This window comes from Lonchura striata, chromosome 2, assembly GCF_050655825.1.
Source record: "Lonchura striata isolate lonStrDom1 chromosome 2, ASM5065582v1, whole genome shotgun sequence".
NCBI lineage: Eukaryota > Metazoa > Chordata > Aves > Passeriformes > Estrildidae > Lonchura > Lonchura striata.
In genome coordinates this window covers 109,298,393-109,318,145 of record NC_140704.1, presented here as the reverse complement: position 1 = coordinate 109,318,145, position 19,753 = coordinate 109,298,393, and the positions used below count along the sequence as shown (strand labels likewise).

Genomic DNA, 19,753 nt, shown 5'->3' with positions numbered 1-19,753 from the left:
GTTGCATTAATGTAATTTAAAAGTAATCAGACTTAAAAACAGTTTAAAAAAATCAGTTTCCTGAATCTGAAGTGTTTTTCATTTTGTACATCTCTCCAAGTTTAAAACCATTGTCCCATACACATCCTTTCAACAGCTTACAACTTTTAATGTAGTTTTGTCAACTATTCCCATTATTGTCTTTAGTAACTCTTAAATTTCTCTATGCTGTGATCCTAATTGTCTCCACAAAAATAAAAGCCTAAACACTCAACATTTATGCCCCAGTCACTCGTGAATACAGGCTGAATTATTACATGAGCAGTAAAGATACTGAAAATCAGGAATCTCTAAAAGGAAATTTATTTTAAATTTGTAATTTATTTTGGTGTGGCAAGGTGTCACAGTATTTTTTTTTTACTATGACTGCCAAGCAGTCATAGTAAAATACTAAATCATAATAGCATCATTTTATGTAACACTTACCTGTTAAAGTACTAGGATATGTACTTGGCACAGCTGAAAATGAAGATGATGCTCCTCCAAAGGGTGTCATTCCTGAAGGCCCTCCAAAAGGAGTCATGGAATGACTATTAAAATTAACTGCTGATCCCTTTATTGATGGTGACTGTGTTGCTTGGCTGGAATCTGATCCATAATGACTGACATGGGAAATAACAGGTTCTGGAGCATTTTCAGTTCTGTATTTCATGGCTGGGCCTTTACCTTCTTTGCTTTTAATGCACCCCATTGTTGCTTCTGTGAGGATGAGAGGGGAAAATAATTAGAAAAAGAATTCACCTTCATGTTGTCTTAAGATAGCTAACACAGGATATTCCCAAAAAGGTAATCCAAATACTAATTTATTACTGTTAAACCCCATGCAGAGTGCAAATTCTGATGAAAAAGTGTTCTGGAATAAAACCTAAAGTATTACCAGACCAGAGAAGTCCTAATTATTTTCCCCTACAACTTCACATAATAACAGCACATTTGGATTATTCTTTGTCCTGATTACTTGATAGGCTGTAAATGGTAACAAAACAGAAAAGGGAGAATCAGGCAACAGATGAGGAAAAGACACTGGAGTCTTTTATAGCAGGGTGGAGGGGGAAACAGATGTGACAAATCCAGACTCAATTATAGGAAGCAAATCCAAAGGAATTATACAAAGAAAACGAATGGGGCATTCCTGCTTTCTTTTTTAAGCATCTGTCAATGAAGTCTTGACCAACCACCAACATCTTTAAAGACACAGAGAAGTTTTCAACCATTGCCAGCCCCAAAAATACATCTCACAAACAAACCTCAGACATTCCCAGCCACAGGATAGGGTTAAGCTCTAGAGTAACTAAAATTGCAAAAAACCCAAGAGCAATTACAATATCCTAAGGGATTTAGGAACTGAACCATGCCTGACAGGTGACAATTTATATCCCTGATGGCCCAGGACTGCCACCAGCTCCCACTACAGGCAGACAGTGCCAGAGCTGTTTACCGTGGGGGCACCTACTACCTGCTGCTGAAGGGAATCAGGGGACCTGTCACCAGCAATTAACACCGACTGAGCCTTAAGAAGTCACCACCTGTCATTTATCAGGTGGTGACAACCAGTAGCAGGCATTTTCTGGCTTACCCCAGTTGGGAAACAAATCAGGAAGAAAACAGCAGCAGCTATTAGATGCAGTACTAGTCTGGGAATAAAATCCCTGTGTTATTTACAGGAGGGGGTTTAAACATCTACTTTAACTACAAAAGTAAAACCTCTACAGACATAGGAAATCAACTGCTCCACATTCTCTAATGAATCAATTAACAAACAGCAGGAGCCTGAAAGCATGAAAACCACATATTTTGATAAGTACAACAATTTCATGGATTCTAACTAACAATTAGGGAAACACAGTATTTCCCAATGTGTGTCTAATTATTTTTTTCCTTCTCAATGCCTTCACACTTTGTTAACCATTAGACACAGAAATATGGAACAAAGTAAATTTTACTAAACAAATACTGCTGTAATATAGTCACACTGAGAGAAAGTAACACCCTCCGTACAACTAACCGTTACAATAACAAATATATGGCAATATCCTCAAGAACCATGAATCAGAGTTCCTGGAAAGAACAAGGTCCACAGACAGTGAAACACCCTATAAAATGTAATGCTCAAAAAGATTAAGTATATTCATCCTGTCATTTCAGCCCCTAATACTGCAATGTAATACAATTACTGATGCAGAAAGAAGCAGCAACAAAGTCAAATAACTGCCCTTTTACAAATCACATTTAAGGTTTTCCATAGAATAATGAATAATCACAAAGCACACCTTTTCAATTATTTTTAGTTCTTACACTATTATTGCCAACTTATTAACTATGAACAAATGTTAACAGAGCAAGGCTCAAATATGTGAATAAGAATGCAGTGTGCCTAAATACTTTGCAAAAACCACATTACTATCTGCAGTAGAAAAAACAGTTATTAATTCACAACAGAAGTCAAACATTCAGAATCACATCCTTTTAATTTCTTTACCACTGCAAACAGTCACTATAATCCCGAATACTTTCTTTTGGCCATGTGGCTGCCTATTGTGAATTTTTGTCTTCCTCCGAGTTCTACTTGACTATTTCTAAAAAACTTGAATTCTGCTTTTCTGCTAGCATTGAATAAAAACCCAATCACCTTTACAAAAATGTCTTTTCTAGTAGCATTGATTCCTTGCCTGTGGCTGGAAGTTGAGCATACAATTCAAAAGTCCAGCACATGACTAATGTTAATCAAGTAGATTAAAAGGGAAGCACACAGACATCTGTCCAAATGTCCATCACCAATATTTTTCCTTCCTTCTGCCATTTGCCTAACTTGTTGCAGGCTGATAAGACCTCAAGATTAAACAAACAACAACAAAAAAAAAAGTAATAAAAAAACAGACAGCAAACAATTTACCAAGTCCAGTAAAACTGCTGGATTCTGCCCAAGGAATTGCTGATTTGATCAAATGGCTGGTAACTACTATCAACCCGTGCTCACCTGCTAAGGCTGTGATAGCAGCAAGAACTTACTATTGGGACGCTTGAATGTCACAAAGAAAAGCCCTTACTGAAGACCTGAATTCATTCTAGAAAAACAGAATCAGCCTCTCCCTTGCTTCTCCCCTCCCCAGCCACTTCACTGTTAAGGTAATCTTCTTTCAGGGGTTAAAGAGATTAACAGCAGAGATTCAATCAGCACTTCAAAGAGAAAGACATTCAGAAATAAGCAGACAAAAATGTAAACCTCTTTTATAATTGCATACCCATAAAAGAAAACTGGGCAAACTCCTTAGCTTTCAAAAGCAAAAAAATATAGGTGAGAACTGCAGTAAAATTCTGTATATGGATTTGTGAAAACAAGTTACAGGCATGAGGGGCAGGAAGAAGACATAAACCAAGAGTGAGTAGTAAAAAAATCCCTGACTGCCCATCCTGTGGGGGTAAACCCCCAACGACTTAGTACTGTTTACTCTTATAATAAATTGCTGGATAAAGAACAAAAAATCCCTAAGCAGCTGGTGTGCAATGCTGGATTTGATTATTCTGATACTACATTTGTTATCAAAAATGTATGTAACTGAAATAACTTTACACCTATTTTTATCAACCTTTGCCTGGCCAGAAAAAACATATTAAAGAATACATTTTTGTCATAAAAACCTAACAGCTCTCTTTCTGATGCACTGAACTCATTAGAAAAGATTCAGATGGCAAATTCCTATTTGCACTGCAGAAGTCCATTTATTTAAAGAAATGCTGGCCTAAGGTATCTCATTCACAAGCCACTGACTTCCCACTAGTTAGATCATACTGGTGTCTGAGGCAATCTATTTGAGTAAATTCACCATCTTTTTCTTACTTTGAAACAAACATTCATCTATTGATTTTGCCCACACGTTTTGGGTGGGAGAGGGTGGCAGTCAGCTTGCTGGAGGTCTATCAGGAAACCATGTTCAGAAAGGCAGGGGTTATAAACCAGCTGTCTTGTCCTGCCTTCTAGATGAAAACAAACCTAGGTTAGAATGTTTTCAAGTAGAAACAGAGGCTAAAAAATGGTCACTGTTAAGGACAGTTGAAGGTTAACAGGATGCCCACAGAAATCAACTGAAGAATGAGAGAACCCCAGGAAGTAGGAATCAAATGAAATTTTAGTAGCATGTCACTGGATTTACACTTTTTGGAGAAGTCATAAAAAGGGCAACAGATAATTGCCATTCAATACTCTACAAACATCCCAGACAACTAAGAAGGCCCTCAATAAACTCTCTGACAAGATGAGAGCTCCAAGAAAGTCAATGCTGCCCTCTTATCTTCCCAACTCCTTTTTATAGCAGAGTGCCAGACAAGAGGAAAGCTTTGTTCAACAAGAATTGAAAAGTGTGGCCAGTAAAGACTTTGTGTTGGCATTTTTCTGTTTTCCTTAAAGGATGAGCTACCAGACCAAGAGAGGCAAGTTTTTCTTCTAAAGTCACTGTATCTTAGCATACTGACAAATTCCCTCAGGTTGTCTGCAGCTCTGTCCACCCAGCCCAGAGACCTAAATGTCACAAAGAACTAGTCGTTTATTTAATGTGTCTTTGCTCCTTCCAGTTGGTAGTTACAGAAGTCACTCTTTGGTTCCTTCGGACACAGGATTGTCAGGAGTGCTTCAATGAAGGTCTCCTACTGACATGAAGGAAGATTAGATAAAGCTCTCATTGTAAGAGGTGATTCCAACTTGGGTGAATAAACTGTGTTCCAGCCACATCCCTTAAAGCAAAGCAGCCTGCAAATGCCATGAAACACTGTGTTCCCTTTCCCCCATCAATACCAAGATTTTGATACCTCTGAAATCCTGTACCAAAGGACTGAGGGAGGCTCATGTTTGTTTCACTTGCTGTAATGCATTTGATAACAAAACCCCTCCATTATTAAAAAAAAAAAAAAAAAAACAAACCCAAAACAACAACAACAAAACAACCAAACAAAAGAAAAATGGTGTTTCCTTCTGAGGCCAACTTGAACACCCCTCTGATCTTGCTCTTGTCTTACAATGCAGCATGTCCTGGTTGCCTTACTTCGGCTTGAGTCAGGCCAGGAGTGACAGTCACATGTGGCAGTTTTAATGCACCACAAAGGGAAAGATGCTCTAGGGACTTCCTCTCTTTTCAATCTCTCATATAAACCAGGTACTGTACCTTAACTAAGCAAAAGAAAATCACTAAGGGAAGGGCAGTTTGCAACATTCTGATTTCATTGCTTTTGATTACTGAAATTGTTCATACAGCTAAAAAAGAGCACAGAAGTGATTTTTCACTACAAAAAGTAAGTCAAGTTAGAACAAGCAAAATCAAGTCTCTTTCCAGAAGGATAAGGCAAGACTGCAAATATTTTCCCACCTAAAACATACAAAAAATCCTCCAACTAAAAAGTAACACCCCATGCTACCAAACACGGAAAAATAATTTAATTTGAGGTTCACAAATGGCTCATAAAAAAATGAAAAAAATTTGATGATTTCCACTGCTACTGTAGCTTCACTTCTCTGTGTTAGCATAAAAAAAAATAGTTCTGTCAAGAAAAGACATGCCTTCACTTCTGTGAAACAAATGCCTTACGAAAAGGTCTTACAAAAAGGTCTTCTTAACTTTCAACTAAAGTAATGATTTAAAGTTATTAAAATTTCATGCAGTGATAAAGACAGGATATTCTGTGGGAAGTTTGCTAATGGATCCATTAGCTGGCAGCTGTCTATTTGCTCAAACAAGTGCAGAGCTGATTCCACATGTCACTGGAGACACAGAACCTATACTGGCTTTTTGTACGCTGGGCAAATAGCATAGAGCATCTGCCAAACAGCTGGCTTCAACTGGTGGTATTGAAAAATCATTTATTAGATGTGACAGAGACAGAAAAAAATGAAAACCACTAGTAAAGAGGCTAACATGTCTTTAGCCAATACGATAACATCCAGCTAATTCAGTCTATCTTTAATGGGTCACTGCTTTGGTATGAAAACAAGAGTAGCCTTTCTTGTCTACAAAACAACCTGCCTTGTTTATAAAGGACAGTAAACTAAAGAACTGTCCTGAGTTCTTTGCAGAGTATATTCAATTTTTAAAAATTATGTTTTTTATCATGGGATATAATTTATCTTTTATGAGCTGTCATAAATTGCAGGGTTTGCTTATTTTACCATGAACAATCCATGACATTTCAAAGAATGATGTTCTACTGTATTCAGTTTTATAATTAGCAGCAACATTAGTGTAATGAGGCCTTAGAGAGTCTGCATCATTATGCATTTAAAGTGCAACTGACATGACCTTGCAATTAACGATCTAATAAGGAACAAAAAGTGAAGATAGAGGAAGAATCATTAAAAAAAACCCCACTGAAGCAAGCATTTATTTTACTTGAAATTCAATGCTTACCACACATCTTTGTGGAGTTCTACACCAAAAAGTAACAACAAACCAGTACTATTAGACCTCAGCTTGCCCATACACTAGAATAGGTATTTAAAACCATGCTCTTTATTTTGAGGCAATCTGAACTTTTGAATCCTAATGGTTATACAGACCTAGTGCTTCTTTGATCATGACTATACAAACATATTAAACAAAAAAATCTGGGGCTGCTGTGATAATGATTTTGATTTCATAGCAACAGAACAGACTCCAGATTGTTTACTAATAAGCCCATTGTAGCAAACAGAGGATTCTGTACAGAGAAAAAACTGAGTATAAAAATGCTTTTTAGGTGGACATTTTGAATTTCAGAGTCAAAACATATTGGAAATATTACATATTGCTATTCCAGTTTGTGTTTTTCACAGGACTCAGAATTTTGAATTTGCTTTAAATTAATGGTTGATACTGATCCTTCTACTGGAGGAACCAGTTAACTGGCTTACGAGATCACAACAACCGTGCTCTGAAGAAATACGAGATTCCAAAATACTACCTGAAAAACAAGGATAAGCAGAAATTGCTAAAAGAATAAGGTCCTTCAATCCTTTATGCCCTTCCTTGATTTCCTTACTATTTTTTTTGGAATGGAAGAAGTTCAATGTTTCCTCTAAGGTTTGAATGGCTTAGACATGGGAGATTTACCCAGATGTCCAAGACTCTGAACATTGTACCTACGTAGGAGTCTAAGGATTTACAGTCCTCCAATTTGGATCATCCCAAACAAAGGCTTCTCTACTGAAGAAACACTTACTGTCCTTGTTGGAACTAACACATAGGAGATGGAACTGCCCCAACAGGCAGCACAACGCTCATACCAGTGCACAACAGGCCCTAGCAATCCAACTGCAAGGTCCCATTGGATGCTAGGTTGCAAAGTTGAAGGAAAAATTGACTATGACAAAGAAAAATTCTAAAAACAAAAGTGGAATTAAGGGTTTTCAGTGAGGCAAAGTTAGAAGTGAACACTCTCTATTTTTTATCTCAGTTACATTCTTCCCAGATAAAAATCTGGGTCAAACACATGTAGGATCTCCTCCCACTCATTCTGTACCTGGACAACTGAATCTGTAGAGGTACAGATTTGTGTACCTCCAAAGTGTCTTTTACTTTAGAGACAGGCAAAGGCTCCAAGGGCATACTGGAGACAATGACCATGTCATGGATGATATGCTGCTGGCTCTGCAAAACATACATATTCATAAACTTGTGCTTATTTATAGTCAGAGTTTGACCAGATGTTATATGTAAGAAAAGGTGGCTCTTCCTATCAGACTAGGAAATGGCCAAGAATGACAGACTAGAGGTAGAAAAAAGCAAGCCTACTGTAATTTTAAACACACTTCTAGTCAAAGAAGACCTAGTTTATTATTTTGTTTTCAATAGTGGCCTCTGTCTCTAACCAGGAGTTCTACCCTTCACCATGGGTCTGGACTGTGACAAAAAAGAAACATTGTCTCTTTATAAAAAGAACCATCAGCAGGAGATGCCTTGGAACATGAGACAAGCAGGATGAGTGCAGACTGGTCTGACCTCCATCAACCTGTAGCTCAGAAATTCCACTTGAAGACTAAGGACTCAGCTATCTGAGGAGAAGTCCAACAAGTATGTTCCAGCTCATGAATTTAAACCAATGTACTTATGTCGATGCAACATCTGCACAGGATTTGCATTCTAGCATGTCTTCACTTGAATTGTTTTATACGTACTGGCTTAAGTCAGAATAATTTTATCCAAGAAAACAGAAGTAGTTATTACTATACTGACACCGACTTAAACATTAGGAACATTCTGATCTAAACAAAGCTTAGGAAAACCCACAAGGGGCGAGTGTCACAGCCAAGGCCAGGATTAACGTCCTGCAAGTGCAACTGCAGCAGCCTGACTTTTAGTCTGATGCAAGGCTGCCTCATTCAAACTGCTCAATATCTGAAAAAGCACATTCCCACCATCAACCTCCTTGTCTTCCAGCTGCTCACAGAAGCAATCTCCACTTCAGCTGGAAGCTGCTTGTGTGCAAGACAATGGAAAGCACAAAAGAAAGAAGTTGCTGAGTGGGAAAAAACCCCAAGCAAACAACAAAATACCTAACACTCCAAACCCTGTGCAGTAGGCACAGAGTCTAGCTGGGGTACCTGACTGACATCAAGAGGGAGCTGCTTCTAACTTCCCAAGAAGAGCAGAGAAAATACAGCAAAGTTAAACAGTTAAAATTAATTCTTAAAACCCCTACTAACTGCCAAATAGAGCTCCTACATAAAGAAAGGTTGTTTTCAGGATGTATACTGAATTTTGACTGACGTCAACATATTTTTCACTTTCAGAAAGGGTGAAAAGGCAGACGATGGGTGAAAAATACGTAACATTGGTGGATTAATTTTCTTTATTCCAGCAATCAAGATCACAAGGGAGACATTAACTAAAATATCAGAATTGCAAAAGCAATTTTATATGATGAAATATATAATACATATACATGAGACCATTTTTAAAATTTAGAGTTACAATGTCTAGCCATTCAATTTCAAACCCTTACCACACAAAGACATTTTCTCTGACAACGGATTGTGCTAAAGACAAAACACCCAATATATTGTCTAGACAATATTATTGCTGCTGCATTGTCTTGAACATTTAAGTAGATAATCAATAAATAAATGCAGAAAAGAACAATTCTGTTGTGTTTTTTTAATAGTGTAATGGCTATTTTTATTAACTTGCAAATAATTACAAGTATCTTAAAAGCTAAAACTTTGGTACCTTTAAAAAGTCTGTCCAAAAGATTGTGTCAGATTCTAAGGCATGTCATACCTTGTCAAAGATATCCAGGGTATTTTAGACAGGATGTCGGAATCAATTTATAAATAGAAATCTCTTGTTTTCATTTAATTTAATTTGGAAAACAACAAACCTATGCCCAGTATCATAGACCATTTTAATACAATCAGTTTTCCAGCTATTCTATTTAAGTATATTAAAAATGAAAAAAAAAAAAAAAGGCATCCAAAAGTTATTTAAAAAGCCACTTTTAAATTTTGTTTACTGAATTAAACTAACATTTGCTCTCTAGGTCTCACAGCATGAAGCATACAAAACAAGTTCCCAAGGGACATCTGCCTTACAGAAAAACCAACATAAAACTTACATGGGAGAAGAACAAATTGCACTTTTGTTCTGAAAAGATAATTTAAGAATCAATTTCTTTCAATGTTCAACTACGAAATACATATGAGAAAGAGATTACAACATTTGCAAGCTCCCAGAAACTCAGATACTGAAGTTCTTATGAATCATTTTTATCTTGTCAGATGGGAATACTTTAAGATGACAGAGGAATTCAATATCAGCAAGAATCCTCTTGCAACTTCATTAGTCAACTTAGAAATATAAAGGAAAGGAACAGTTGCAGCAACTTAAAAGAGATATATCAATGTAAGACCCTATAATGTTATATCCATCCAAATTATAGCACAAGGTCACTGATAAGAAATCTCATGGAACTTAAGACATTATTTATTTCCTGTGTATTTGAAACACTGTACTTTGCACTTGCACATTCCTGCTTTGCAGACATGAATTTCCCATCTACTCTTCGCCAAACATCACACTAAATTGAAAGTAAATTCTCTATTATTATCAATGCTCTTTTATCCTAATATACTTGACATGATTACCATATTAAGAAAAATCAGTAATTAAAGTGTTTAAGTCCAGTTATTAAGTCAAATTACTGGCAAAATGTTGCAGCTCATTTATTCAAGGACCATATATCCAGACCTCCTTCAATTAGCTCTCTGCTGAACAACAGCAAAGATTTCAAGAAGACAGCTAGAAAATATCAACCTTTGAACTAAAACAAAAAGTGAAAGTATGTATAAACAATTACAAACACACATGTACATTGTTCTTCATTAATCAATAGCTTTAATTCATAGTGTTTTTCCTTTGTACATAAAAAAGGTGAAAAGTACAATTAAATTGTAAAGAAATTCAAAATTAAGAAAACAAACAAAAAAGATGACACCTTCTAAGTAACACCCTTATTAAAACGAAAGAGCTGGATGATTTTTAAACAAGAATTATTATCCTAATAGCTATCATTAGTGCTATTGTTTCTCTACTGACAGATATAACAGTGTACATAGGAGAAATTATCTTAATTAGCTTGTCGGGCATCTTGCACAATAGAGGCCATAGGGCTGCCCTAAATTAATTTTTCCTTTTACAGTCTTGAATGTACACACATGCCCAAACTCATTTGAAATGACTGTTACGGAAAGCTCACCGCAGTCTGGACAAGTCCTACATTTTGAGCCCAGTAACCACTAAAAGCACATGCCTCACATGCCGTCTGAATTTAATGCCAACATCCAGAAAACACCTTTGCCTTGGAGCCCTACCACTACCCTGTTCCTGTTTCCAGTGTAATAAAGATCACAGCTTGCTTAAACCTTCCATTTGACAAGACTCATGCAGTCCCACTAGGCTCCAGTCTATCAAGTGGCTCTTCAGTTACTCAATCACCTCATTTCCTCCACCATCCCTCAGTTTTTTCAGAAATTCCCATTAACAGTGATCACTAGAACAGACATGCCATTCAAGGCAGGGGATATTCCTTAATCCTTCTTTCATATAATCAAGGAATGTTTTTGATTGGGAAGGATCTTCAAAGATCATCTAGTTCCAGACCACATGACCCTGAGCAGGGATATCTTTCAGATTGTGCAGGGCCCCATGCAACCTGGCTGTGAACGCTTCCAGGGATGGGGCATCCACAACAATTCTGAGTAATTTGTTAGTGTCTTTCCACCCTCATCCTGAAATATTTCTAGCTTCTATCTGATACCAAGCTATGGTCTTTCAGTTTAAAACTGCTACCCCTTGATCTGTCACTACAGGCTCTGGTAAAAGTCTCTCTCCATGCTTCTAACACATTCCATTTATATACTGAAAGTCCACAATAAGTTTTCCTGGAGCCATTTCTTCTCCAGACTGAACAATTTGAACTCTCTCAGTCTGTCCTCATGCCCCAGCCCTCTGCTCATCTTTGTGGTCTCCTTTGGACCTGCTCTAGCACTTCTACACTGCTCTTATGTTCAGGGCCCCAGAGCAGGACACAGCACTCCAGGTGGGGTCTCACCAGAGCAGAGGGGCAGAATCACCTTCCTTGACCTACTGGCCTCACTTCTGATGCTGCCCAGGATAAGGTCACCTCACGCACAATTTTTCATGCACCAACATCTATCTTTTTCTTTGCAGGGCTGCTCCCAATTAATTCCTCCTCCAGTCTGTATTGCTGCTGGGGATTTCCCTGATCCAGAAGCAGGACCTTGCACATGACTTTGTGGAAAATCACGATGCTCCTGCTCATTTGAGATCTTTAGTATTAATTTTGACAGCAGTGTAATGATTTTTAGGTCTTTTTCAGCACTGCTCTTGAACAGAATTTTCCATACCCTGTGAGCATGGTGCACATCCTTCTTGATGAAAGTAAGTAATAATTTTTCTGTTTTAAACAGACATAGCTCTCAGTTAATCCAGAGAATGCTAATACTGGAGCTTCAAAACAAATTTGGATAAAAATTTCAAAAGTCTTTCACTTGAAAGCAGAGACAAAAGGACACAGTAAGAGTCTCACCACGACTCTATCCAGACTTTCTTATGATTACCTCCAATCCTGCATTGCCTTGTTCATCGTCTGCCCTGCAAGCACCTGGCACTGTGTTTTGCAACATGCATAGATTTCAGCTATGCAACAGTTCTACCTTTCAAGTTAATCTGCTTCTGCAGGACTAAGACATATCTGCTGCACCTCAGCAAGCACATCACCACAGGAAAGCACTCACATTCTTCCTGTCTTTGTAAGCAGGACTAGCTTATTTGTAGGTTACAGCCACTTGTCCTAAACAAGGGCTGGTTCCTGCAAAGTAGGTGTATCCCGTGTCCCCAGCAGAAAAGTTTTGTTCCAAAGGCATTTGGAACAAATGCCTACATTAACTTGCTACTGAAAAAAAAAGAATATTCATTCTTTGTTTTCTAAAACTACAAAGTTTTAGAACTTTCCCTTACATTCATGTTGTTTCATTTTCTAAAGGGATTAAAGTATTCAACCCTTTCCAGCTCCAGACTAGCAATCAGAGAGACTCGTACCAAGCATACCTGCGTGTAACGTGGAACCACTTAGTGTTTGCTTCCTATTCTCTGTTTGCTTTTGTTTTGACTCACCTTCTGCTGACTTTCACTCTACCACTTAAAACCACTGAAAGGGCTTTAAACACAGTTCATAAAAGCATTTCTGCAAAAGATGTCAAAGACAAACTTTTCCAGGGGGTGTTCTTATTTGATGGAGTGAAACTGAGGGAAATCATATTAGTATTTCCTGTGATGGGGAGCTTTATTAACATACAGCTCAAAAACAATGTTGAAGTCTTCTAATAATATTTTGGAGATGATATCAGTTTTGTTTCCCTTTTAAAAGAAGGTTTTCCATATTAGTCAATGGGCCTTCCCTGTGACATAGTTCTCTCTAATATATGTTCCAATCATGAACTGGCCAACAACATGTAACACACATCATCAGTCACCACTCCCTGAACATGACCAAAGTGAACACAACAGATAACTTTGATAAGTTTTAGCCGTGGTAGAGGATACCAAATAAAATGGTAAGAGAAGGGTGAGTAAAGAAGAGAAGAGATGCTGGAACAACAACTAGAGGGCTGAAAGTTATCTTTAAAAGAGAAACAAACCACTAATAATCAAAGAGCAATTGAAAATAGTTTTGATACATTTCATGCTAGTAAATACTGTAAAAGGGTACACCACAGCACAAAGACACCTTTCAGTTTTTACTGACCAGTTAAGGCAATGTTTTTCTAAATAGGTAAGTAGAGCCTTGGCCATATTGTATTCTCAATCACTCTAGTAGGTTGTTTTCAGGAGTAAACAATGTATGTTTAAGAATTCTCTTCAGGCTAATTAACTGCTGTTTAGTAACAAATTTTCTTGTTCATAACCAGTAAGCAGGGCTTTTAGCAATATTCTTTTAATTCCAGAAGTACTGCCAGAATGAAGGGCAATTTCCATTTCAATTAAATGTTAAACTTAAGGGTGGAAGGAAGTTGTTAGGGATTTAGCAGAAGCATGAACGCCAAACAAATTCCTTCTCAGTAACCTGCATGCGTTTTTTAAATTTTGGTCACAGGTCAGAATTATTTCAGTCATGAGTAACAAGGAAACAACAAATTTACACTACTCAAAAAGAACTAATGTTGCCTGTTAGAGATATTTCAATGACAAAACTGCTGATCTTCAAAAATAAGCAGCATTATTAAAACAGCTTAAATGAAAACCACTTTGCTGCAGATTTGAATGTCTGACAGAAAATTTAAACAAGCCCAAGTATTTATTGTAAACAAAATAAAAAATACAAGCATTTAAAATAACTTATGTAATAATTTTATCATGTCACCATAAAACAAGAAAAAGGAAAAAGTCTCTATGCTCATTGCTCTGTATCTCTTCTGGAAGTAGGGGAGATATATTTTAAGTCCTTTTATGTAGCTTTCTTACTTATTTCAGTGTTTTAATGCTTCTTATACTGATAGTTTACAGATGTGTAAAAACTTGCATTTCTCAATTCTCATAAGTTGAAGAAGCAAGATGTATCTGAGAGAGTTACATGTCATCCCTATCCAGCAGAAATGGGATTTCTTTGCTAAGCTCCTAAACTTCCAAAATTCTTTAAGTCCTTACCAGCTTTATAAACTTAATACTTCTAAATGTCATCTTTCCAGCAGAAAGCAATGCAATACTATCATTCCACAGGTTAGCTTTAAGAATTAATTTTGCATATTTTTGAACACTGTCTTTTGGACCAAACACAAAATAGATCTGCTGAAAAACGGGATCAGAACAATCTGTGGACTGCTCACCAGAATCTACTGCTATTCACAAAGAGCAATACTAAGAGGGGTAACTCTGAGCCTGAGCAGAATTAGAGGTCAATACCTGTAGCTGCAGCCACCAAAGGAGCGGCACAGTTCATTGGTGACTGGTCTAAGGTAAGATCAACACAATTCAACACTAAACCCCACATACACAGTAAGAAGAAAGGGGAAATAGAAGGGAGTAACCCCTTTGCAACTGTCTACAGGGGAGCAGTAGGTAGTACTTCATATTTCTAGCGAGTACTGGCTGTAACTCAACAGGAAGAAGGGATATTGTCCCCAAGCAAAGTGCTAGTCAACATTCAATGGAAAGCTCAGCAACTGCTCCTTATCACACAAACTGACAGGTTTGCATTTTCTGCTCATACAAGACCCAGCACTAAACTGCCAGGTTTGGAATGGGAAGAGTTACCCAGCCACTCCCAACTGGTAGAGACTAATGAGGTTTTTATGTCCCCTCTTCAAGAGGGTATTTTTTTTTCTAAAAGTGCCTGACAATTTCTATTTGATAAATTCTCTGCTAGTGCTAAGGGCTGGTGATGTGTTTTACCTGCCCATATATCTTTCCATAGCTTGACATAGCTACTACTTCTGACTTTTGCTATTTCTGTTAAGAGAGTTGAGAACTGCTTTACATCCTCATCATTACAAGTAAGGAGCCCATACAATATCAGTACAACATCCATTTCTCCCAGTTAGGAACACTGATAACTTTTTGGGTCCAAGTTCCCAGCCACTGATTTCCTCTAAGCTCCTAGTGAGGAACTCCTCTCCCCACCGTGGTTGTATCTGGTGGAGTAAGATGCTCAAAGGATACACTTTACTATTATATACAGAACTTCAAATGTTCTTGTGAGTTATTTTGTAACCCCAAACTATTTTTCTAGAACCTTCAGGCTGATTTAGAAACTAAAAAATGCCCATTTCAATGCAAAAAAACACCCCAACAGTCCTGACAGAACTCTACCATCCTTGATATATAAGTGGATATAAGAATAGCAAATGGTATAGAAAAATAGAAGTGGTGCAATAGCAATGTGATTGTAATAATTCTTTATATTTGATTCAAGTATCAGGATAGAATCTGATGGCAGGACTTGATCAGTGTGATAATGAGGAAAAAGTTGCCACAAATCATGACACAAAAAGCAGTGTTTCCAAAAGGAAAAAAAAAAAAAAAAGAATAGACTAAGAGATTGCCCATGACAAGAATCAAGACCTATAAACAGGAAAAATGAATGGGGAGGGTGCGTTATGTGCACGTGTGAGCATGGCACAGCATGAAAAGTACTTTAAAAGGAAACCAGTCATACCAAGTGTCTGTTCCAGACAAACAAAAACGGTATTTGCACTGCCTAACTTTTGTACCTGAAAATTTGAAGGCTGGATCACCTCACACAAATTTTGTGTATAACCATTGTAGAGACACAGGCTTCTGCATAGAAGCAATGATTTTAAAGATGCTGTTTTTTTTTTTTAATGCCTAACATTTACCAGAAAGTTCTGAGCAGAAAGATATCTTTTTGACAACAGGAACTAGCATAATGAGAAGAGCAGGGCACATAACTCTGTTGCCATCTCCTTACACCAGCAATCAAACCAGCTGTCAGGAAGAGTCAGACAGCCCGGCAGTTAGATACTTAGAATATATCTGACTTGTAACTTTCAAACATGCTTTAAAGGCAGAGCAGCTCCAAACAACACAAAATATGGAACAGGCTACAGAGTGCTCATTTTAAACCTCTGAAACACAATTCATGTAAGAAAACAAAAGACTTCTACTCAACAGTTGAGCCAGTCAAGTTAGTGTCCTTTAAAAATAATTCCCTAGTTTAAACTAATGACATTTATATTCAGTAATGGACTTCAGGTGGAATTCATCTTCCAAATTTAGACATCCATCTGGGGGTGAGATGAATCATGCAGTGAAAGTGCTTATTTCTCTCCACTGACTATAACAGGAGCCTACAGAATCAGCTCATGTATAGGCAACCAAAGCTGGCATTAACCAACCTGTATCCTGATAGCTAATGCACAAGTTTAAGTGGAATGGTATGCCTAATGGTCATCTCCTTGCACAGTCTCAAATAATCAGGCTATAAAAGTTGTCCTTCAACAGGGTGAGAAGCAACACTGCCACAAATTACCAACTGGAATTAGCTTAAGTCGTATGTATATATTAGCACCCATTATTTTTCCCCTGCACAACATAAAGGGGTTTGTTCATAGAAAAATAAGCACACCTTTCAAATAAAATAACACATGTTTCTACAAATATTGATATCTGTTGAATATGAAATAATTATTTTAAAATAAGGCAACTATATAAGGAAAGCTATCAGGAAATCCGTATCTTCAGATAACGATGTGTAACTGGATGAAAATATTTTATGAAGACTACTAATTCCTTAACCTCAGCCTAAACTTCAAAAATGTTTCTATAGAAAGCAGGACCTAAAAATTTATTATTCAGTTACATAGTAAAGTATACTACTAAATCAAAATAATACATTGTGATTCAACCAAACAGTTAAAACCTGTTATTTGCATAGCTGCCACCTTCACAAAAGGAACAGGGCAGCTATACTAAATAGCAGTCTCTTGTTTCAAATGGTGTGAAGATTCTCAAATGGAATATTACTGTCCAACACAGTATTACTTCTTAATTTACAAGTAGTCATTAGAGACACAGAGAAGAATATTTTTACCAATAAGCATGTCTGGAGGAGGAAGAAGTGCAATAAAAAATCCCCACAAAGGAGTCAGAAGGGAGAGCAGAAATTATCTGCCTACAGTCAGCCCAGGCCACGCATTTGTTTGACCTATACATACTCAAAACCACCTCTTCTTTAGAACATCCATTACATGACCAAAATGTTCTATGCACCAGTAAGAGGATAAAGTCTTATGAAATTAAGCCATTGACTGACATATACCTGCCGTCCTAGCCCTGGTCTGAAGATGATCAGAGTTTATATTTTGGAGATTTTATGCTTCGATGTCACGCACAAGGTCTCACAAAAAAAAGAATATGTAACCAGTGGCCTTAAAACCCTCCTTAAATATCTCAGCACCCCACTGTGGGCCGAAGTCTGAGTACTACTGTTAGAAAGGAGTCTGGAAAACTAATAACAGAAAAATAAAAATGGGGAAGGCTTTGAAACAAAGTAATGACTGTACTAAGCAAGATCCAGAGGTCCATGTCCACTCAAATAGCCTCTCACTAACAGCAGCCAAAAGTGGAGCATGCAAGAATACAATAAGTACACAGAATGATTCCCAAGAATATTCTTTGATCCCCCAATGGTTTGCAGAAGCAGGATTTCCTGAACAGGAATAGGTAGGTATTTGATGATTCTTCCACGGAACAGCAGTTTCCCTCTACACTGATGTAATGTTTAGACTCCTTAAATTCCTGAGGCAAGAAATTCTATAGCTTAATTACATGTTCTGTTGGGAACCACCTCCTTTTGTCTGTTTTCAATTCATCAGCTGCTATTTTCATTAGATACCTCTTAGCATGCATGCACTAAAAAAAGACAGTGAATAAACACCCCCTATTTTTGTCCCATTAGTTGCTGAACACTTAACAGGATGCTGTCACACCAGTTTCGGTCACCTTTTCTACCTTAGCAAATTCATGCTCCTCCCCTTACAGAAATTGTTTCATATTTCAGATTTTCTCTTCCTTGAAACTTCAACTATGTTCTTTCACAGCAATGACAGGGATAGGTGTAAGCAGGGCAAAACTGCATAAGATGATTAAATTTCTTAGATGTTATAATCACTATTCTCCCTTTCTTTCCTAACCATTTCTAGTGGCAATAGTCAGTTTTGAAGTAATCTTTTTAGATGAGAAGGCAACATTGTTCTTCACCTCCGAACAGAACACATGAAGCAATTTATGGGAAATTTCATCTACCATTTTAATGTCTGGTTGCTGAGCAATGTCAGGTCCCTGTGTAATGCTAGGGTCTGTCTTTGCATCTGCTACTCATCAGTGAAGACTGTGGGCTCACTTTTCTTCTATACACTTTATTAACTTGAACATGCTGCATTAACATAACCCTGCAGAATTATTACCTGGAGCCCCTCTCTACTCTATTTACTCCAAACCGTCTCCTATATTTTAGTGATTAACTTAACCACATAAAATCCTTTCCCCCTATCCCACGACTGCTTGGTTTCTTCAAAATTCTTTGGTGGTGATCCTTGTCAAATGCTTGTTGGATACCCAAGTAAACTGCTTCTGTCAGTTCTTGCTTATTCATGTACTTGCTTTCAAAAAATCTCCAGTGAGCTTGCAAAACATGACATCCCTTCACACCAAGCTTCTAACTCTTCCTCAATACATCATGTTTATCCATATTATTTTCATTATTATTGTTTTCACTGATTTACTTGGAACAGATGTCAGGCTTAGTAATCTGTAGTTCCCGAGATCTGTCCTGAAGCCTTTTTTAAAAATAGTGTCACATACAGATTAGGACACTATAGATCACACACACACACGAATTTAATATCTTAGCTAGGTGTTGTGTTTGTTGCTTACTGTCTACAGTACAATGATCCTTGCTTGCTTGCTGTTTGGAAAGTTGTAATTCTAAAGTGCAAAGCAGGCCTCTCTAAATACATGAAAGTGGTTTTCATTTTTTCCACAGAAAGTTCAAGCATTATCTTTAGGAAGATCAGTACACCATAAAAATTTACTGTAACAGTAATGCTACAAACAATTGCATCAAAAAGTCTCTCTCATCTTTCCAGTTTCTAAATAGTTCCATAAATATATGCTGCTGTGCAGCAGTGGCCATTCAACTATGTAATAGCTGTCCTAATTACCAGAAAACACAAATGAGCTTGTGAAGACACACTTATTCATTTGCAAATGAGACAGCATTAAAGAGAAGTGAAACTTTCAACATCTTTCTGGAATTGAAGAACTTCTGTGGAAATTACAACTAACAAGCAGGCAACTTGAGATAAGGACTAAAACAATGTACACAAGTATTTTCAGGCTCACCAATTTTATGTCAAGTTGAAGTTTTACAACACAAAGTTTTTAAGTGCCATCTAAGTTTCAGGTTAAAATTCACACAAATTTCCATCAGTATAATGCCAATTTTCATCTCTTTTAACTCACATATCCGAAGATAAAGAGTTGAAAATTAGTCTTACAAACTTATCAAGTGCTTTTCTGTGGTGCAAGCTCAAATGCTAGGTTCATTGTGACCGTATTTCTACTGGCAGGATGTTACAGTTGCACATAACAGAATGTTTAAATCCATATGCAACTGTTTAATCTCCTTTTTCACCTCCATGTTTTGCATCAGTCTAATA

General features: G+C 37.2%; 1 protein-coding gene across 3 annotated transcripts in view; it reads right to left on the bottom strand.

The window, feature by feature from the left end:
* YES1 (YES proto-oncogene 1, Src family tyrosine kinase) overlaps positions 1 to 19,753 on the bottom strand; it is a 49,624-nt gene that overhangs the window by 15,180 nt on the left and 14,691 nt on the right. For all 3 annotated transcript variants that reach the window (XM_085571986.1, XM_021551570.4, XM_085571985.1), the window contains exon 2: positions 466 to 738. In XM_085571986.1, the coding sequence (XP_085428112.1) occupies positions 466 to 730 (265 nt within the window). In that variant the 5' untranslated portion in view covers positions 731 to 738. The remainder of the gene's footprint in view (positions 1 to 465; positions 739 to 19,753) is intronic.